The sequence below is a fragment of the Curcuma longa genome, chromosome 21, assembly GCF_044706935.1.
Source record: "Curcuma longa cultivar G26 ecotype Majalengka, Jawa Barat chromosome 21, ITB_CL_G26_1.1, whole genome shotgun sequence".
Lineage (NCBI taxonomy): Eukaryota > Viridiplantae > Streptophyta > Magnoliopsida > Zingiberales > Zingiberaceae > Curcuma > Curcuma longa.
This window is the reverse complement of record NC_133881.1, coordinates 1,842,358-1,864,227: the sequence shown is the minus strand read 5'-3', so window position 1 is coordinate 1,864,227 and position 21,870 is coordinate 1,842,358. Positions and strand designations below refer to the sequence as shown.

Below are 21,870 nucleotides of genomic sequence, written 5' to 3'. Positions count from 1 at the left end.
TTAAGGTGGGAGGGAGGCCACCATCTGCGGACTGTGTCCATTAAATTGTATATTTATTTCATGGGGGTCACCCCCGAGCCATTAATGAACCCTAGAAATATTCCTTTTGGCAGGTCCTCAATCATTGTGAACGAAGATGATTGGACTATTAACAAACAAACAAACAAGCAATCAATCGAGCACAGTGGTCCCAAGAATAATTAATTTGTAAGATTTTGAATTAAAATTAATTACGACTAACATTGCTAATAGTGATCATTATCACTCCAAAGAGTGAGTGATGTTCTTTGGGGAGAAAAAAAATATCAAAAATTTTGGTATATTTTTTAAATACTAAAATTTTCAATATGCGATTTTGATAGTCTGCGCGACTCACGATCCACCGTCCATCATACGATTGCGAGTCAGATCTGACCGTCTAAATATGGGAATGCACAGAGTTTCGTCCGCCCGACCTCTTGCCGCTTCCGGCCGCCCTCGCCTCGCCGTCCGATCACCGTCGACCGTCGGACCGGGCCCGATCGATACGCCACTCAACTGCGTGTCAGCCGACGTTGGATTCCGACCGGATTATGGACAGAATCCGATGAAATTTGATCGGAACGCGGCCGGCAGTGGCACGCGACGTTTCCGGCCAAATCGTGCCCGGAGACCAGCCGGGGAAGGGCCACCGTCGCACGCTAGTCCTTCCCCGGCCGGTCTCCATCCTCGATTTGGTTGGAAATGCCATATGCCACTGCCGACCGCGTTCTGATCAAATTTCGTCAGATTCCGATCACAATCCGTCCGGAATCCGACGCCGGCTGATGCGCCGGCGAGTGGCGCGTCGATCAGGCTCGGTCCGGTGGTCAGTGGTGATCGGACGACGCGACTGGAAGCGGTGGGGGTCAGCTATGTCGTGTACAAGGTCGTGCAGCGTGGATCGTACTAGAATATCAATTCTCTTTCAATATGATATTTTAGGCTGAAACCCTAATAGTCAAGATTCCAACACGCATATCCTGTGGGGCTTATCATATTAAAGACGGGCAGAGAGATTAAAGAACAAGGGAGACGACACATCTCTTGGCTTCTGAGAAAAAAAAACTGGTGAAATAGCATTCTCCTAGACAAAACGTCATGCTACATGATGGATGATCCCCATACTTTATCACTGTGGACCTCGGATTCCATGCCCGTTGTGGCTCCGAGAGTGACAGATGTTCTTTACAGCTTCAAAACAAGACAGGGGCCATGCCTTAGCTTCATGGAGTACACACAGTGCTTAACAAACGAGAAGATAGACTTCGCTGAGTAAGTTCACAGTAACCAAACAAGCTCCTCTTTAGCGTACATGGAGTAGCGGCATTATGCTTCTTCTTCTTCTTCTTCTTCTTCTTCTTTCTCAAAAGTATCAGAGTCTGTCTGATGAGGAGGACTTTCATATTTCTTTCTCACTGTAACATTCCTTTTCTTCATGGTTTAAGTCTGATAGAGTTTAGAATTCAGATTTAGGGTTTTGTGAGGAATAGTAGCACTGCTATTGCTCAGTGACGACTTGTGTGGTCAAAGGAAAAGGAAAGAAGAAGACATTGCCAATCTCTTGCCTATCTCTGTGTTGGAGTAAAGAGGAGCACATAGTGCACAAAGGCTTGATCATTGTGTTCAAAAAAAAAAGAGAAAGGTTTATTATTGATTGTTTTTTCAAAAAATTAATATTAGGAGATGCACAATAAATGAGACCTAATCCAAAATCTTAAAATTAATTATTAAGGGTTGATTATGAAAATCATGTATATAAAAAAAGAGTTAGTTAATTAAAATTTGTTGAATAAGAAAGTATCGTCCATTGTAACGCTTCCATCCGCCCGTTTTATTGGCAACCGAAAAACCGGTTTTTGTTTCTGTATCGGGTTCGGCCCAATGTCTACTTGAACCGCTCCGCTCTCTCACTGCGAGGCCACTGCCAGAGAGCGAGTCTGAGCACGCAGGAGAGGCCGAGGCCAGTGCTTGAATAAGGCGACGACATTTTAGGGTTCTTTTTCTTCTCCACTTCCGCGTGTACTTCTCTGCTTTCTCTCCTCTTCTGAGTTCTAAGCGAGGAGGCGATCGCGGAGGAGCCGGCGGTGAGGTAGGTGCCGTGGCGGTGTGTCCTGGCCTGGTGCCATGGTTGAGGATCGTGGAGACCCGCTGTATCTCTAGTTTGTTCGTATCTACTTCTTAGATTTTTCGAATCTTTGGGGCTTGTTTTTATGTCTTAGAGAATCTTTTTGTTTCTTGCGTTAGGAACTGATGTGAGAGTCCATGGATTTGTTCTTTTTCTGGAGGGAAGTTAATTTTGGCTTGCTTCTACCCTATCTTGTCTTCCGGAATCCCCGAATTGTGGGAAGATGACATGAATGGGAAAGCGATCTCCAGTAAAAAAAAAAAATATTTTTTTTTGTTGGCGTGTGTGTTTTGAACATTCTTCAACAATGGTCCTCATTGACAGTTTCTTTTGTCGAAACATATGTTTTGGTTCAGAACTATAGTGCTTATGGTTGATAGCGAATATTCCTTAGTGGATGACTCGTTTGATGGTGTTGGCTTTGGCTTACTTTTGCAAGATGACTTTCCTCTTCACACTGCAGTAGGAAAAAAAAAAAAGCTTTGCTCTTTCTTTCCCCTTCCTGGTAAAAGTTTGTCCTTTTTAGCCAGAGCAATAGGGATGACCATTTTTTTCTGGTTATCCCTATGTCCTTAGGTTCTTGTCCTGCTAAAAATAAACTCCTTGAAATTGAATTACGATCACTCATGCTCAAAATATTTCAGATCTAGAAGAGATTGTGAGTGTGCATGTTTCTTTATCTTTTTGTTGTTGTTGTGGATCATGTTTATTATCTCTGCTGTTTTCATTGATTTTATGTAAGAATAATACAGTTTGCTCCGTATCTACTGATCCCATGTAATCTCAAGTGCTTAGTGGTACTTCTTTCACCAGCCGTGATTAGTCATTTTTGCATAATGCAGCCAAATTCCTTTTTTGACAAATGTTTAACTTCCTGACATTCTTTGTATTTTCTCCTCACCCTACTTATTTTAAACAATGCAAATATGATTTTCTTTGCCACTGTTCTGAACAATTGCATATTTTGTTAAGGTATATTTCTGTCGTTTATGGACTCAGATCAATTACGACTTCAAATATCCAAATGAACATACGATGTCTAAGTACCATGTTGAATACTTGCAAAACAGTTGATTCATTGACGGTCCCTCTCCTGTTTATTTTCATGTAGATAGTTGATCAAGAGTTTATGGATGAAATTCTAAATTTGTTAATTCAGATCTCGCTCATTTATCTCCTCTGAGCAACTCAAGTTATCTAAGGTAATACGGGATATTTACTTGTACAAATGATTTCCTATACTTTGTTAATCATGGAAGTATGATGCTTTTTTCTTATTTGTGAAGGAAAAAAATTTCTTCTTTACATCATAACAGATCGAGTCAAAGTTTGTAGGTTTATTAAGAATATCCAATTGGAACCATGAGAAATTGTTTAGAAGCACAAATATTTGTAATCCAAATGGATATTTGACATAAACTTCATATTCTTATTTGCTTAGATTTATGTATATTTCCATGATATTTCATACTAGGGAAAACTTAAAAACATCATTTATTGTTGTGCAATGTTCATTAATACTACTGCATATGCTTGTTTGTTCCAAAGCTGATAACCTTTGAAATTTGCGTACACTCAGTGAGTCCTCATCACTGCAATTAGCTTAGGTTTCTCTTTGCTGTATAATATTCACTGCTGTGCAAGTTAAAAATTTCTCCTAGTGTAATTTAAACTGGTGATTTCTGTCATGCACACTTATTTGTAATTAACAATGGAAATTGTAATCTATAGTAACTCATTTACATCCCCAAAGCTGTTTTCTGGGTACTAGATAGATGTGCTTTTGATTTTTTTATGATGTATCCCATAAACTAAGATTTTTCTATATGGATATTATGGAATCACAGAAAATATAGAAGATAGAGAATGATTTCTAACTGAGAAAAGATGAAATTTATCAATGAAATAGGTGTTGATTTGAATATAGGAATATAAATATTATACCATGACACAAATTTTTATTAAGGTAGATGGTTTCACAAGGATACTTGTTTAAGGTCATTATGTCAATTTCAAATTTTCAGAATTATGCAGAATACGTAATTCTCTATTTTTCAATATCTTGAATTGCTAGCTAGATATGCGGGCTTTCCCTCTTCAGACTATGGTACACGTGATGTTTTTCTAAGTACAAGGAGAATATTCAGTTTGTTTATGTAAGATTATGAGTAATAGTTTGATTAAGGAGATTCGTTAAGTCAATGTTTATTTTCTATTTTTGAGAGTCTACCAACATTTATGATCAACATACTCTGTTCATAACAATTTAACTATATTGTGCACATTTATACAACCTGTGAGTCGAAGCTTTAGCTTTTGAATTACTCAGCTCCGTTTTTTATCAAACATGAATGCATTTCTCAAGAATTTGATTAATATAATGATGCGCAGGCATAATATGTTCCTGATATTTGAAATTTTGATCTAGCAAAGAGTTCATTTCTGTTTATGGAGAATTTGTCTGGACATTTCCAATATGTAGCTACTCATGAAGCAATGGAGTTTCCTGATCAGCATGAAACATTCAGTTTTGCAAGTTCCTCTGCAGATCCTTATTCTTGCTATCAGAATGCTAGTACCTTCCATGAAGCTTTTGGAGAGCAGTTGAATAACACTGATTCTTTAGGTCCTATCTCTTCTCCCAACATCTATCCTCTAGGATCTTATTATAGTTCCAGTACTCGTAATGCCATGAACCCTCATTTACTAGAATCCCTATCAGCTCAATCTACTGATGATTCTAGAGAGTACTACAATTCACTCCAGAAGACATCCTTTATGGTTACAAACTCCTCAGTTCACTTCACAGAACTCCAGGACTCAACCATCGTGAAAAATCCAGTGCAAGTGCCGCCTAACACCAAATTACAGTCTATGTCTGACTGCCCAGAAATTTCAGGCATGATGTTCTTTAAGACACACAATTACTTGAACAATTTCACAAGCTCCCACCTGATGATAGGGCAAGGGCTGTCATCTGGTACTATGAATTACTTGTTTAATAAAACTTTGGATTTTAATATTCATTTTCATTGTATTAACAGATTGTGTGAATCTTTTGCAGGTTCTCCTTCCTCTAGTATATTTGCGCCACTGGATTCAATGCCTAAAGCAAACCTTTCTGAGATTGCAAAAGCATGCATATATGGTAAAGTATTCATTTAGTTGATATATATGGCTCAAAACTTTCCTTTTGCTCTTTTGCATCATGAAATATAAATGATACTGTAAATCACTCTCTCCAGATTCCAGATCTGAAAGTTCTTTATTATATCATCATAAAGATCCTCCTGTGACTGATGTTTGTGATCAACATTCTGAGCATATACTTGATGAGGCAAGTGTGCAAAAGAATGAGAGTATTGGAGGTGTCCACTCTGTATCATCTAGTCTTGTTGAGAGTGACAACAGTGGTTGCAACATGATTACCAGGTCGTCGCAAAAGCAACTTGAGAATTCCATTTCAGCTGCAGTTAATTCACTGGTTTTAGAGAGTGATAACAAAGGGAACTCTTCAATAGCACCTATTCGGCTACTTTATGACAATGATCAGTTTGGTAGTGTGGGACTAGACATGGGTCAAAACAATTTTGCACCTGAACTGTGGGATAATATTACAATGCCAGTTCACAATAACACTTCAAGTAGAAGCTCCGGCACTTCAGGTTGTCTCTCAGCAATGGAAATGAGCTCAGCCTCAGCTTCTGATAAGGGAATGTTCTCAGACTCTGGTCTTCAGTTATTGATGGAGGCTATAGCTGGTGATCATGCCAATAAAGGTTCTGCTCACTGCTCTAGTGCCAAATATTGTAATCCTATTTCTCGTCTTAATTTGGGGAGTCAATTTTCTAGTGGATTGGGAGATCCTTCAGTGTACAGAAATCAGGCTCCTCCTTCAGTAGGTCTTCCTTCTGTAAATGTTGCATCGAATCTGTTATTGCCATTCTCTAACTCTGAGGTTGTTCATGAATCTCCAAAGGAAGCACTATCAAATTCCAATTTCTGTTCATGGATTGATGACAGCTCCAGTATCAATACTGAGACTTCTGTTCTAAATCAGTCAAAGAAACCTGAAGAATCTACAAAGGCTGTAAAGAAAAGGGCAAGACCTGGTGAGAGTACCCGTCCAAGACCAAAAGATCGTCAACAAATCCAAGATCGTCTGAAGGAACTGAGGGAAATTGTGCCAAATGGTGCAAAGGTACATTACAACTTGGCAGTTGGTATTGGTTGCCAATTTACTCCTTTTATTTATTCCTTAATATTGTCCTTCGCCAATGTAACAGTGTAGCATTGATGCTTTATTGGACAAAACAATCAAGCATATGCTCTTTCTGCAAAGTGTGACAAAGTACGCGGACAAACTCAAACAAGCCGATGAACCCAAGGTACATATTTGTGACTATATTGTGATTTAGATATTTCCTTAAAAAGCAATATTAAAAAATAATTTTGTTTTACTCACTACTGATCATTGTTTGAGTTTTAAGATCATTGGTGAGGAGAGTGGTGTGGTTCTAAAAGACAACTCTGGCGGTGTTACCGGTGCTGGGGCAACTTGGGCATACGAAGTCGCAGGGCAAACTATGGTCTGTCCGATTATAGTTGAGGATCTGACACCGCCGGGTCAGATGCTCGTTGAGGTAAAACAATTTAACACTTTTTTTTTCCCCATTTTCTATTTCCAATTTTCTGTGAGCTGGACATTTTTGTGCTGCAGATGCTGTGCGAAGATCGAGGTCTCTTTCTTGAGATAGCAGATATCATACGTGGGTTTGGGCTGATAATCTTGAAAGGAGTAATGGAAACTCGTGAGTGCAAAATTTGGGCTAGGTTCTTGGTTGAGGTAGGTTTGAATCTAAGGAAAGACTAAAATATTTTGCCTCCAGATCTCAATGATCCATATTTTGTGCTTGGAACTCAATGCTTCATTTTCCTTCTATTGTAGGCCAACAGAGAAGTCACCAGGATGGATATATTTTTATCACTCATACAACTTTTACAACAAAATAGCTGCTTGAGATCCAGTGATCTGGCCACTAAGCTCATGGACAAAGGAGCTTCTTCATTCCCTGGTTACCATCAATCTCCCATAGTGAGTTCCAGTTAATCTCACCAATTGTAATCGCCTATGCTCGAAGCCAGCCATGTCTCATAGAATGTCTCCTGAAATCTGAAGATGGAAGGCTCTGCCATGAAAAAACAGATTGTGTTTAGTAAGCGATAATATTGTGGTAAGCCTTCAATCCTGAAGCAGGTTGATAGGTTTTGTAGTGGTGCCTGTGTAAGCTCAAAGAGAAGCTTGAATCATTGATCTAGCATGAGATGATGTGTGCATAGTATCATCATGGCTTGGGTGTTAAGAATTAGAGAATTTATTGTTCTTGATCATGTAAAGTTGTCCTAAATCTGATGTTTAGTCATCAATCTAACCCGTTTGAATGATAAAATCTGTTGTCGACCAAACTCCATTGTATGATGTCGTGAGTTTGTTCTAATTCCACTTGTTTGACTTTGAGTGCATTTTTTGGATGTAGTTTGAGCTTGGCATGTCAATCAGAGTTTTCATACAATATTATTTTTTATTTTTAATATTATTATAATAATTATAATGAATTATTATAACAGGTAAAAATTATTATATTATAATATAATATTGTTATAGTTTTGTAATAGTTATTTAGTAATTTATATAATTATTTTAAAATAAATTAATTAAAAGTATTTTAATATAATAATATTTAAAATATGTAAAATCATTTTAATTAAAATAAATCATAAATTCATCTTTTATATATATATATATAGAGTTCTGATATCCCGCGCGACGAAAAAACCCGACACCCATACGCGACCGCCCGACCTCTCGACGTTCATCGCCGCCGTTCTTCGCCGTCCGGTCACCGCCGGCCACCATCCCGGGCTCGTTGGAAGCGCAACTCGACGGCGCACACATCGGCACCGGATTCCGGCTGGATTGGGCCGGAGCGCCGGCGCGTCGACCGCGGCCGGAGTCCGGCCCCGATTCGGCCGGAATCCGGCCGGATTCCGGCCCACCCGCCGGACCGCCGGTGAGTTGCGGTTCCAATGGGTCCGGTCCGGCGGGAATCGGTGGTCGGACGGCGATGAACGGACGCCGGAAAGCGACGAACGTCCGAGGAGAAACACTGTGCAATCGCGAGAAATGGACGGCTGCGATCGGTGCGCGCACGATCGCGCATCGGGCGGTTGCGCAGGATATCAAATTCCTATATATATATATATATATATATATATATATATATATTATAATAATTATTAAATACTTTTTATATATTATAATAGTCTATGTTGTCTGAAAACTTGGAGACGAGAAACGGAAAATACGGAAACGGGAAAATGGCAATAATGAAGTTTCCAGATTTTGGAAACGTACAAAAACCTCCTTCGTCTTCTCCGTCGCATCCATCGTTCCACCAGCCATCCGCTCTCATGCAGCGTGCGCAGCAGCTGCGCCCCCTTTCGCTGTATTCGGGCGTTGCAATCCCCCTGCATAGTCGCTACCACCGCTCTTCCCACCTCCGCCGGTGCTGATCCCGCCTCTGCACCACCTTATATTGCCACCATCACCCCGATGGCATACTCCCGCCCCCTCCCTGTCATCTTTTCTACTGCTCCGACTAGCCCCGGTGGTGTCGCGGGTGGCTCCGCACCTCCGCGACACCGTCCGAGATCGTGCAGAGGAGCTCTAGCGCTGCCAGCGCTCGCTCTGCGGTCGCGCCACCTGACCCCGACGCCGCTACGACCTCCATTGGCCGTTTCTTGTAAGTGGAAACGTTTTCCAGTGTTTCGGAAATGGAGACGGCAGTTTAAACGCCATTTTCAGACCGCGTAGATAACAGTTATAATAATAATATTAAAATAATAAATATTTTTGAGATAAAATTATTGATGATTTTTTATTTCCGATTTATTTATTAAAAAAAAAACGTTTTTGACGATGATTTGTGAAATTTGAGGAGCCCCTTTTATTTTTGCCCTACAAGATCTCTCTCTCTCTCTCTCTCTCTCTCTCACACTGCGTTGTTTCTTCCCGCCGGCCACCGCTGCTGCTGTTTCATCCCAGTGTTGTCGCTGCTGCTCACCGTTCTCTCCGCAAGCCACTGCTTCTTCCACCGCACAACTCCAGCATGCCGGCCCTTCTCCAGATACCGCGGTTCCCTCGCTCTCCAACAAGGGGGGCAGCCTCCTGCGGTCCTTCCCTGTTTTAAGCAGTCGCCGGAGGCTGAAGCGCTTGATCGTAGCGGTAACAGATTGTAAAGCCTCTCCTCATCGTGTCATTGTCATCGGTTTACCGAGAGATATTTGGTTGGTCCAGCATGGAGAAGGTGATTGTCGCCGAAGCCAATACTTCTACCTCTAGCTCCGAACCCAGGATTATTTGCCGAGTGTGAGTTCCAGGTTCCTTTTTTATTATTTGATCCTCCATCTTGCAAGATCTGGACTCTGGGTTCTGGAATGTTAGGGTTCTGGAAAATTTCCCCCTATTCAGTTTTGTTATTTATTTATTTTTGATGTGGCAAGGAAGCTTAGGAAGAGTAGGATGATTTTTCTAAGAATAAGATAGATTTTTAGGGGGTTTTTAGGTGTTCATTTTTGCTCTTTTGCTTGTGATTTTGATAGTTACACGTTTGCGTATGGAAACTTAATTATTGTGTTTTTACGCTTTGCTCATTGAGGTTCTATGTGATATTGCTTAACTGTTGGATTTTGATTGCGATGCCTTTCCTTATTCTTTTTAGATGCCAGAAGCAATTTTCTCAGTATACCTGTCCTCGGTGCAATTCTCGCTACTGCTCACTTCAATGTTACAAGGTGATGTAACGTTCATCCTTTATCATAACCTTCTCTTTGTTTGCAACTTTACATTATATTAAAATGATACAAAGTGTGCAATCCATATTCCATATGCTCAAGATGTTCATTCAGGAATTTTTTAAAGGATTTTCATTTGAGTGATTGTGGCTGCAGCATTAATTTGAAGGCTTATGCACTTACTTGATTGTTATGCATCTGCATATCCAATTTTCAGTTGTTTACCAAGAATAAGTGTTGAGAAATCGTTGATATTAGTGGTGCATTCCATCTTGGTTTTTGTAGTCTAACTTAAATTGTGACCTTTTGCTGTGTATGTAATCCTATTGGTTACTTGTGCAGAGGCACAGCCTTCGCTGCACAGAATCTTTCATGCGTGAGAATGTGATGGAGGAGCTGAAACAGGTGCAACCAGATGATGAAACAAAGAGGAAAATGGTTGATATACTGAAAAGGTTCCATTCTGAAGAAGAGATGAACTCTGAAGATGATGGTGATGGTTGATAGACTTATTCTCCATTTTATTTTCTGGGCCTCAAGAAGTTTTATGTTTTTTTTTTTTGTTTGAAATGCTTTGATTCAACCTTAGAGCTTATTTATAATTTTGATTATATTATTTATGTTTGAGAAAGTTCCATTCAACCTTAGGGCACAATGGTTTATGACTTGGTCCCGTAACAATGAGGTTATGATGACAACAAACCATAAGTTGGTAACCTTGTCTTGAACTAATAACATAATTGCTTAGACAAAATGGATGAAAGATGGATAACTCTTCATCACTAAGGCGTCAAAGTGTCTAAAATAGCAAAATGAGTAGGATTTAAATATGCAGGACAAGGAGGAAGGAAAAGAGAGGATAAAGGGTAGGAGGGAGAACACTAAAATAATGAAGACGGCTAAGAGAAATATGCTTAGAACAGAGAAGATTAAAGGAGGAGCTGAGAAGAGAGATGCAGCAAATCAAATTACTAATTTTCAGGGTACAGTTAATGCTTGTTGCCTTATGATATAGTCCTCGTCATGTGGGTTAAGACATCCATCTAGCCCATTAACTCGTACAATGACCCATACAAGCCAACCAACATGCTTCTCAACCTACAACTTCTACAAACTGGTCCTAAGAAAATTAACTCAGCAAGACATTAAAGGCATGCTTCCTAAGACAGAAGGAAACTAGGAAGGAAATCAAATGATAGGAAAATTTTTCTCCGCGGCACTTTCCTTCCATTTTGTTTGGTGAAAATTATCAAGGGAAGGAAAAGACAAAGGAAACCTTTCTTCAGTTTTTGTCTACATTGTTTCTATCTGATTTGGACGGAAAGATTACTTTTGTATCCAATGGAACTCATTTTCCTCTATATTGTTTCTATCCAATTTGGACAGAAAGATTGCTTTGCATCCAATGGAACTCATATCCTAACTTAAAACAAATCTTTTAAATCTATTTTGATTAATGTTTTTTTAAATAATGTTTTAAAATTTAAAATTTTCTCTCTCTTTCCCTCTCTCTGAGGAAACAATCGTCTGAAAATTATTTCATAATTTCTTATGAATATTTTTCTTTTCTTTCCCTAACAGGTTCATCCTTTGTAGGAAATGAGGCCTTAATGCATCACATATTCTCTTAAAGATATTCTTTTCTAAGATCTATTGCTTGAGTCTTCATTATATATCATCCTTGTGACCTCATAAGCCATGCTTTTACTGAACTGATGCTTGTTAGTTGTTGTTGCATAATGATTGTAAAGAAAAATCAACAAGGTGAGTTTAGGTGACTATGAACCACGCGCTAACCTTTTTTACTTTTTTTTACAGAGACTATGCTATCAGAGGAGATCATCCAGAAAGTTTTGTCAGGTATGCCATTGTCCTTCCTCTCATATTTATTTGTAATGCAAATCTTTCTGCAACAAACTCATTGAATAACCAATAGCACCCTTGAATGATAAATAACTTTCTAAATCTATGAAGTATAAGGTAATAAAACAATTATATTTTTCCTTCATCTACTGCATATTCCAGCAATTTTTATTTCTACTGGACCTCTTGGCCCTCTTCAGAGGCCAAGATATCATAAATCAGAGATCTCCTGTACACTTTGCTAGATCAGAAATTTGCGTTCCCTTGTAGGCATCTTAAACTACACTTATGCCATGTTTACACTGACGGTAGGAATTCAATTCCATGGATTGATATGGTTTCCAAGCACCGTGCGAAATCAACTCCATAGAATAGTGTGGCTCCCAAGCACAATTTATACTTCCCTTATTTACCTAAGCTGAATGTGAGACCTTGGAAGTGGAAATGGAAACCAAGGATTCAATTTTGACTCAAACTGTGCTTTGAGAAGGAGTATGGGCTCTGCTCAGTAATTCCACTAATCCATGGATTTGATAGCCTGCTGATACTGTAAACACGACACGTTACAGTACACTTGCATACCAATACATAGATTGTTTGTGTCCTTCCTTTTGACACATCCCAGCCTTCATGTTGGTTGAGTGACATTGTCAACCAGTGTGAATCTGGAGATTCTGTTTTTCCCTTTTGCACAATATCTGTGTTCGGGACGTTGCTGCTTTGTTTGATGTTCTCAGATCATTCTTATTTTAAATTTCGTAGGTGAAGAAATCAAACTTGAAGATTTATCTCCAGAGGAAACCAAACACTTTAGGAGAGCAATTGCATCTGGAGAACTTAGCAAACTTATAGAGCCATGGACTCCCTGGTGGAGGAAACCTTCTGCAAGATCTATTTCTCTAAGCCCTGAAGGTTGCCAGCTTGTCAAGGCACTTGATGTTCAATCAACTACAGATACTATTAGTGAGATTCCAGTTGGACCAGAAAGTCCACTTCAACCACTCAAGCAGTTGATGCGCGGGGAGCCTTCCCCTCTTCTTGCAGTTCATGTGATCGATATACTCTACAGTTACTGTTTCACACTTCGCCTTTACAATGGGGATTGGCATTCTGACCCTCTGGGTGCTTCCACTATGGCCTTGAGCATCTCAAAAGTACTAGGCGATGCTGGCCGGCCCGAAACTGTAACAGAGGCACTCACAGCTTGCATGGAGGAAACATGCTCACCCATCTACAGACAAGCTGGAGGTTTCAGTTTCTCAATTGGGCTCGTGGACGATGTCATATGCCTTCTTTCCTTGGGGCCTCACGCTCTCATCTGCTGCTTGTGTGATTTTCAAAGACTCTTTCAAGCTGGTGAAAGAATGCTTCAGTCAGAGAATATCAGCAAGAGGGAAAGAAACAAAACCACTCAGAAACTAAGATCCGCAGAAAGGAAGGTGTATTTCTTGATGTGCTGGGTTCACGAGCAGCCAGCAGAGACCTGGTCGACATTGGCAGGCTTTGTGAAAGTAGAGAAAGCATCTCTATCACAATTGGGCGAAAATGTGAAAGCCGAAAGGAAAAGAATGTCAAAGCCAAACACCCTCATTCAGGAGGTCTAAAGCATCCATGGCTCCATATATTTTACTACATTTGATTTTCCTGCGTGAATCCTTAACATATGTAAATTAGTTCATTAGAATTATCTTTGGCAGTTGCCATCTTCATCAAATTCCACTTCAAGAGAAGATAAATAAAATCACATGATATAAAATTTCTAAATAAATCATAAAGCTCCATTTTCAAAATTGTGGGGCGTTTAACACATGGCAAAGATGATATCGTGTGCGACACACCTATGCGCGACGAGGAATCCGTGATCTGTGCGTGACATTTGCGATGCACTGCCGTTGCGCCACCTTTGTCGTGTCATCTGGCCACCGTTGGCCGTCGTCTCGGGCGGTGATCGATCGGATAGTAGTTGGAATTCGACGAATTTGACCGGGAACAGGGTTGATCGCGATCGACAGTGGCGCGTGCCACTGTCGACCGCGATCGGCCTTGTTTTTGGCCAAATCGCGATCGTCGGACGATAGAGGACGGGCCGGTGTCACACGGCGGACCTTCCTCGGTCGGTCTCCGATCGCGATTTGGCCGGAATCCGACTCGATTGCGATCAGCAGTGCGCGCCGCACGGTAGCCCTTCCTCGACTGTCTGACGATCGCGATTTGGTTGGAAATAGGGTCGATCGTGGTTGACAGTGGTCGTGCTACTGCCGGCTCTGTTTCCAACCGAATTACACCGGATTTCGACCGAGATAGTGGTCGGAATCCGACGCCGGACGGAGCGCCGGCAAGCGACGCGTTGATTGTGCTCGAGGCAGCGGCCAACGGTAGTCGGGCGACACGGTGAGGGCGACGGTAGCGGTGATGGATCGGCGATGTCGCGCACGAGTTGCATAGGAAAAATCGCGTAGTATATCATTTCTCTGTACTACATAATTGTAAAGACTAGCAATTCTAATTCACCTACCAAATAATAAAAATCAACTCTTTCTATTTATTTATTGTTGAATTCATTTCATCCATAAAATATTCTAACACTTCAAATCCACAGCAAGTATCACTAATTATTTCCTTGAAATATAAATGTTTAGTGTGGAAAAAATAATCTAGAGGTGATATAGCAGTTTGTATAATTTTTTGGAAAATTTAAACACCTGCGTTCAATTTCTCAATGGAAAAAAAAATAAATAAATTATTTTTATTTAATAATAATAATAATAATTTGAAGGAATGTCTATAATTGCTCCCCCGAAAAGGCGGAGAAATAGTAAAAGAAAAAGTCTATAATTATGGCACCGAACAGCTGTTACGCCTTTCCTCCTCTTCCGGCTCCAATCCTCGCTTCCTTCAATCCCCTTTCTCTCCGCCGCTTCCGCATCTGCGATTAGGGTTTTTTTTTCATTCCCCTCCTTCCTTCCTCCTCCTCCTCCTAGTCCTCCTCTGGATCTGCCGGTTCCCTGCTGGGGTTGGCCCTCGTCCGCCTCTGTCTCTCTTCCGAGGGGGATCGGCCTCGCCTGCCGAGGGATGCAGACTACGCGAGATTGCCAGTCGCCGGAATCGGGAGCGGTAGCAGGAGCATGAGAGGCCGCAGTCGTTGCACAATTGCGACAACTACTACTGGGACTGGGGCGATGGATCTCGCCCTCGTGGAGAAGCCGGCCGTTGCTTGCGGATCCCGCCTGCTATCGGCCACCGATTCCTTCTCCGTCGCGTCCGAGGCGTTCTCTGAAGGATTCCTTCGCCGCCTCGTCTTCCTTTGATACCTTCCACTTGATTTTCTTTTACCTCCCTTTCTCTCCTCGCTTCTGTTCGTCTTGCTGTCGTCGTTATTTGAAATGGAGCTGGGGTCATCAGTAAATGGATTTCCATTCGATCTAGGGGTGAGTAGCTTGTTGGAGGCTGAACGCTGTGTGGAGACTGATCCGACGGGGCGGTATATTCGTGTGAGTGCATTCTGATAAACTTCTGCGTCAAAGATTTTTTTTTCCCTTTCTAACATTTATATATTTGTCCATATTTTTCTATTTCAATTAAATTGGTTCAAGAATAGCAGTTTGTCGTTCAACTTTTCATTTTGATTGATACTAATATGAGCAATGGTTTGGAATCTCCAGCTATTTATTTTTTTAGTTTTGATTTTGTTTGCTATCATTGTTCTCCTTTGCTGCAGTTCAACGAGATTCTGGGAAGGGGAGCATTTAAGACCGTGTATGTTATAGATTTTCAGTTCTTTTTTCCCTTTATTTTCTTATTTATAATGATCTGTTTAGCTACAGTTGACGAAATGTTTCGATAATATGTATGACTTTGGAGAGTTTACAAATATAAGTTCTATTTGCCCTGTGTAGTTACAAAGGATTTGATGAGGTTGATGGGATAGAAGTTGCATGGAACCAAGTATGCATTGAGGAGGTGCTGCAATCTCCGGATAGCCTTGAGCGTCTGTATTCTGAAGTCTACCTTCTGAGATCCTTAAAGCATGAGAATATCATCAAATTTATCGACTCATGGGTTGATCATCAGACGAAGACCATAAACATCATAACTGAGCTTTTTACTTCTGGAAGTTTAAGGCAGTAGGTAGTCTGGCCCCATTATATGATGCTTGACTTACTTGAATGGGATACATCTATAATTGGACCAATTTCTGTACTTGTAGATATCGCAAGAGGCATAAGAATGTGGATATGAAGGCTATAAAGAACTGGGCATCACAAATCCTTCGAGGTTTGGAGTACCTTCACAATCACAAACCTCCAATACTTCACCGTGATCTGAAATGTGATAACATTTTTGTGAATGGAAATAATGGAGAAGTTAAGATTGGGGATCTTGGGTTGGCTATTGTCATGCAGCAACCTAGTGCTCGTAGTGTTATTGGTATGAACAAAAGTTTTCCAAATTCCTTTTTCATCAGAAGATAACACTTGAATGCTTATTCTCTGTCACATCAGTGTCAGATCTTTAGCTACCAAATGGCTATTTCTTAAAAAAGTTGTCTATTGGTTGTGATGATGTTCTATTTAGGTTGCTTTTTTGTTTCACTACTAATTTTTTTTTCCTTTTTTTTTTCTCTATCACTTGTCTGTTTTTCCATTATTTACTTTCTTGCATTATGTTTATTATCTTTTGGTGTCAAATAAATGTCTTATGAGCATACATGTATATAATGACTTAACAAATGGCAATGACAGGTACCCCTGAATTTATGGCCCCAGAGCTGTATGAAGAGGAGTACAACGAATTAGTGGACATTTATTCTTTTGGAATGTGCATGTTGGAGATGATTACACTTGAATATCCATACAGTGAATGCAAAAATCCAGCTCAAATTTTCAAGAAAGTCACAAATGTAAGCTGTTACCTATTAGAGCATCTGCCCACTTAATAATGAATTTTATTTTGCAGTTCAATTTTTAAAATTACCAAGACGTCCTATTTAATATTGTAGGGAATAAAGCCTGCTGCACTTGCTAAAGTAACAGATCCTGAGGTACGGCAGTTTATTGAGAAATGCTTGGTTTCTGCTTCAGAAAGATTACCTGCCAAGGAACTCTTGAAAGATCCATTTCTTCAAATTAATAACAAGAAGGAATCTCTTTCAGATATTGTTCAAGTTTCCAAAAATATGCTTAATACAAATCCAATCTCAAGGCCTCTATACATGGACATTGACTCTGATTACAAGTCACTTCCAACTAGTAATGGCACTGAGAGCAGTAATTTAACAACACCTATCACGGTTTTGGAATTCCAAAGAACAAATGAAAACAAAGAATTTACACTTCAAGGAAGTAAACATGATGATTCATCTGTCTCACTAATTTTGCGTATTGGAGATGCATTTGGTGAGTAAAGCAATATTGTGTTCGTGATGACTTTTCTATGAAATTGCTTATATTTTTTTCTTTGGTATACAGGTATGGTAAAGTATATTCATTTTGTGTTCTGCTTAAAATCTGATACTGCCCTTGGAGTAGCTTCTGAAATGGTGGAACAACTGGAACTATCTGATTATGATGTTGTCTTCATAGCTGATTTTATTGATTTCCTGATCATGAAACTTGCACCTGGCTGGAAACTCTCAATTGGTCATTCTAGTGAGAATATTCATAACGAGGATTATGAAGCATATGGCGACAATGAGTTTTTTTCAGTGCAGCCCTCCAAGTCACAACACTCAAGTGATTATTCTGAGTTTGACTATGACCATACTGGTTTATCTCAGCTAAACCTGAAGAGCTCAGAAGGGAAGTTTGTAGAAAGTGATCATGGTCGATCATACAGGAAGGTAGAAGAAAAGGTGGAAGAATCAATGATGTCGCCTTCTGAGTGCAACACATTATATGGTTGTAGAGGGGACAAAAGTTCTCAAGGGTCACTTTATTCTGATATCTTTACGGGAAGCTTTAAGAACCCAAGTGGGTATAATACTGATGTTGATTCTAAAGCAGATACACAAACTAGTGATGTTGGGGCTCCTTTTTTGCTTGCCAACATTAATTTAAACTCGCACTCGTTCAATTGCAATGATAGAAATCATGCTACTGACTTGAATATGCTGAAGCAATCTTCTTCACTGCCCCTGACTGATGAAGATCAAAATGAGTTGAGATCAGAGCTGGTCATGATAGATGCTCATTTCGAACGGTGGCTTTATGAGCTTTCTAAGATGCGAGAGGAAGCAAAGAAAAATGCTAGAAAGAGGTATTCAAAGAAGAAGAGTGGTGATTAATTGCTTCCTACTCCATCTTCATTTGAAAGTTTTTTCTCTTTTTTTTCTTTGCATAGATGTTTCACATTAAATTTGTTCAACTGTAAGTTCATTTAGTTATAGTGTGTAATTGATATGGTTGGATTCCTCTGGGTCACAGAATGCGATTTGGTTCCATTTCTGATTTTGCATTCTTATTATATACAGACTATTGCTTATTTTTGTACTGAAGGATCACTTTGTGCTTTTTCTTCTACGCTCATGCGTTGTTTTTGCTCATAAATAAGCTACAACTCACAAGGATTCTCATTTATTGTGTGTATATACAAGTGATGTATCCAGAGTTTATGTAGAAGATCATAGTCCATGAATAAGAGAGGTGTCACTAGTCTTTTTCGAAAATTTCTAGGTTGAAATTTTTCATAATCTATGTTGGCCTTTCTGATAGAATAGGATAGCATACAGGGACACTCTTGAGATTCTGTTTCCTGGCATTGTGGTGAATTCTTCTGGCATTTTAATTTGAAATTGAATTTCGCTTCATATGTAACCGATATATATATATATATATATATATATATATATATATATATATATGGGGTTTGATATCCCGCGCGACTCATTCCTATGCGATCCGTGCGCGATTGCCGACCCCCGCCCACTTCCGCCGTTGTCGCGCCGTCGTCTGATCACCGCCGGCCACCGGACCCGGACCGTTGGATGCGCAACTCGCCGGTGCACATTCCGGCATCGGATTCCGATCGGATTACGGTCGGAATCCGGTCGGAAACAGGACAGTGCCCAACGACCACTGTCGGCCGGAAATCAGTCGGATTTCGATCGAATCGCGGTCGGATACCGGCCGCGATCGCGGTCGGTATCCAGCCGTGATTCGGTCGGAATCCGACCACCAGTCCGGCGCCGGTGAGTTGCGCATCCATCGCCGCCTGTCCGGTGGTCGGCGGTGGCCGGACGGGGGAGCGGCGCCGACGACGCAGAGAAGCTACAGTGATTTTTTTTAATAAACGGCCTGGATTTTTCGCGATGAACGGCCGGGATCGCGTGCGCATGGGGCGCGTTTTTTCGTTCGCGCAGGATATCAAACTCATATATATATATATATATATATATATATATATATATATACGAAAATGATATTTTACGTGACGGATTCGTACGCGTCTATGTGCGACACCGTCGATCTACCGCCATTGTCGTTGCTTTTGCTGCACCGTTTGACCACTGTCGGTCGTCGGTCGAATCACGATCGACGCGCAATTTGTCTGCGCTTCGTCCGGCGTTGGATTCCGGTCGGATAGTGGTCGGAATTCGACGTAATTTGATCAGAAACAGTCAAATCTTGCGGCCCTTCATTGTGCGGTCATTGTCGACGGCGATCGGCCAGGATTCCAACCGAATCGCGGTTGGAGATTGATCGAGGAAGGATCGACGTCGACCGTGTTATGACAGTGGCGCGATCGGGTCGGATTTTGATCGAATAGCGGTCGAAGACCGATCGAAGGACCAACGTACGACCGGGAAAGGTCGGCGGTGGCCGGACGGGGCGGCGAGGGTGGTGGTAGTGGCGGTGGGTCAGCGGTGTCGCTCATGGACACGTAGGAATTTGTCGTGCATGATATCATTTCTATATATATATATATATATATAATGCTAATGGGCCTATACCTGATCTTATTGATAATCATTCATTTTTGTTTTGTTTTATTTTTTTTTTGAAATCTACTAATTATTTCCGATAGCGTATTGAAAAAATAATTAACAAAAGAAAAGATTCCATGCAATTCAAGTAATAGTAAGGCAGAGGAGATTTGTATACCAAAATTTTGACAGCGCACGATCCAACAAGATCATCATAATTCATCGATCGTCTGATCGTTATTAACACAGTCACAAATTTATCAATTAATTAATCGTCAATTAGCATCGGCCGGCGGCGGCGGCGGCGGTGTCAGCAGCAGGCTCTCGATCCACGCCTCGGCGTCCGCCATCATCTCGGGGCTGAGCCGGACCATGAGCACGCAGAACTCCCGCTCGTTGAGCGCGCCGTCTCCGTCCATGTCCCCCTCCCTCACCATCGCCTCCGCCTCCGCCGCCGCCATCCCCTCCACCCCCAACGCGGCCGCCGCGTTCCGCCGCAGGCTCGCCGGCGTGATCAGCCCGCTCTCCGCCTCCGCCAGCAGACGGAACCCCGCGCACAGCTCCCGCATGAACTGCTCCGCCTCCATCCGCTCCGCCATCACCGGCAGCAGGTCCTCGTACTCCTCCTCCGCAGCCGCCGCGGCCTCCCCTCTCGCCTTTCCCTCCTCCGCCATGTTGGACCACTCGGCTGGCAGTTCAATCTCGATCGAATTGGTATTTAATTGCGGGGCGATGGAACAGTTTCGGCGAAGGTGTGTGGCGGACGGTGTTCGTGGCGCGGCTTCCGAGAAGCTTCCTCGAGCGTGTTCCGAGACAGGTTCTTCGATCGGGAATAATATTGAAGATCTGGCAGAGTTTGATCGTCAACGAATTCCGCGTCCAGTTAATTTATTCCAACCAATTGCTTTTATTTTCTCCGGCTTACTTGTTCAATTAATGGCGAACTTAATTTGAGCAATAATAAAATTGCTTTCATGTTTTCTGAAAAATCACATATTCGAATTGCAAAAACAAAATCTTACAAATATAGCAAAAAAAAATACATACAATAGATTTAATATGATTAAATTTTTTTCTGAAAACGTATATGATTTGATCTTTTTCCAAAATGCATATTGATAGAAACTTTGTACGTCTACAATTTTATATATATTTTTATAATATATATATATATATATTTATTTATTTAATCAAAAGTTTTTTATGATCCTAAAATTAGAAAATAAGAAAAGTTAAATATTGCTAGAATTGGTAAACACTAAACACGGGAAAGATTGAGAGGAACACTTCTGTACACATCACTCCCCCTGTTTCCCTAAATGGCAAGAAGTCATTCCCTTCCGCTTCTATCAAACGAAACGCTACCGTTTGGAGACGTACGTAGGCTGGAGCAGCTCCGATGGCCAGGACCTCCAGCTCGATCCCTTACCGGCGGCCGGGTTCTCAACTCTTGCATGCTTCCAGCTGGACCGCCGCCGTGTCGGCAACCGGCTCGGCGTCGTCGACGTCATGCATGCCGGCCGGCCGGCCGGCCTTACTGAGTTAAGTACAAGCTGCTACCTCCAAATTAATATAATTACTACTACATGCGTTCACAGACGAGTTGCAGACATAATTTAAGTCATCTAATTAAACATAATTTAAGTAATATTAATGCAGTTACATTTCAGAGACCAATTAAAGATGGCAAAGAACAACTCTAGCCGGCCGGAGGATTAATTAATATTGCAGAATACCAGAAGAAATCAATTTCTCTGAACTTTAAATCCACAAAAAGATCTATTGAAGGAAGAAAGAGAGATTAAGTAAACACATGAGATCGAGAATGGTGGTGATGGAAGCTATAGCTGGCTAGCTGTGATTGGGGGGAATGAAGCCTGGTCCGAGGTTTCTTCAATTCTTCGTTTAATTTGTTTGCATCGTGGAGAATTGGTGAAACCTCGAGCCGGACAACATTCGCCTCAAAGAAAAAGCTCCCACTAAATTTGCTTTCTCCTCTTCTTCGTAGTACGTCGTCCATGAAATACGATCGTTTTGCACTTGGATGAAGAAGAAGATAAGACGACTGGTGCAATTTTGGGCAGGC

At 41.1% G+C, this 21,870-nt stretch overlaps 4 protein-coding genes across 5 annotated transcripts; 3 read left to right on the top strand and 1 right to left on the bottom strand.

Annotated features, from left to right (window-relative positions):
• The first annotated feature begins 1,975 nt into the window (after nt 1-1,975).
• On the top strand, nt 1,976-7,639 carry LOC141814989 (uncharacterized). Its single transcript, XM_074702948.1, has 9 exons — nt 1,976-2,110; nt 3,258-3,348; nt 4,538-5,126; nt 5,211-5,294; nt 5,392-6,347; nt 6,433-6,534; nt 6,637-6,789; nt 6,867-6,992; nt 7,095-7,639. The coding sequence occupies exons 3-9, from the start codon at nt 4,595-4,597 to the stop codon at nt 7,254-7,256; spliced, it is 2,115 nt and encodes a 704-aa protein (XP_074559049.1). The 5' UTR covers nt 1,976-2,110; nt 3,258-3,348; nt 4,538-4,594; the 3' UTR covers nt 7,257-7,639.
• Nucleotides 7,640-9,190: 1,551 nt separating this feature from the next.
• LOC141815045 (uncharacterized) lies at nt 9,191-13,577 on the top strand. 2 transcript variants are annotated; one of them, XM_074703008.1, is made up of 5 exons: nt 9,191-9,575; nt 9,928-10,000; nt 10,343-10,493; nt 11,819-11,860; nt 12,626-13,577. In XM_074703008.1, exons 1-5 carry the CDS (start codon nt 9,505-9,507, stop codon nt 13,465-13,467), a joined length of 1,179 nt encoding a protein of 392 aa, XP_074559109.1. In that variant the 5' UTR covers nt 9,191-9,504; the 3' UTR covers nt 13,468-13,577. The 2 variants fall into 2 exon arrangements, with proteins under 2 accessions (XP_074559109.1, XP_074559108.1); XM_074703007.1 differs by having other exon boundaries at nt 10,343-10,499.
• A 1,165-nt stretch (nt 13,578-14,742) lies between these two features.
• LOC141814337 (putative serine/threonine-protein kinase WNK6) lies at nt 14,743-18,356 on the top strand. The gene is made up of 7 exons (XM_074702279.1): nt 14,743-15,354; nt 15,582-15,619; nt 15,760-15,987; nt 16,071-16,291; nt 16,606-16,763; nt 16,863-17,259; nt 17,332-18,356. The coding sequence occupies exons 1-7, from the start codon at nt 15,247-15,249 to the stop codon at nt 18,144-18,146; spliced, it is 1,965 nt and encodes a 654-aa protein (XP_074558380.1). The 5' UTR covers nt 14,743-15,246; the 3' UTR covers nt 18,147-18,356.
• Nucleotides 18,357-19,933: 1,577 nt separating this feature from the next.
• On the bottom strand, nt 19,934-20,622 carry LOC141814338 (calcium-binding protein KIC-like). The gene has a single exon (XM_074702280.1). It carries the CDS (start codon nt 20,456-20,458, stop codon nt 20,060-20,062), a length of 399 nt encoding a protein of 132 aa, XP_074558381.1. The 5' UTR covers nt 20,459-20,622; the 3' UTR covers nt 19,934-20,059.
• Nucleotides 20,623-21,870: the final 1,248 nt, after the last annotated feature.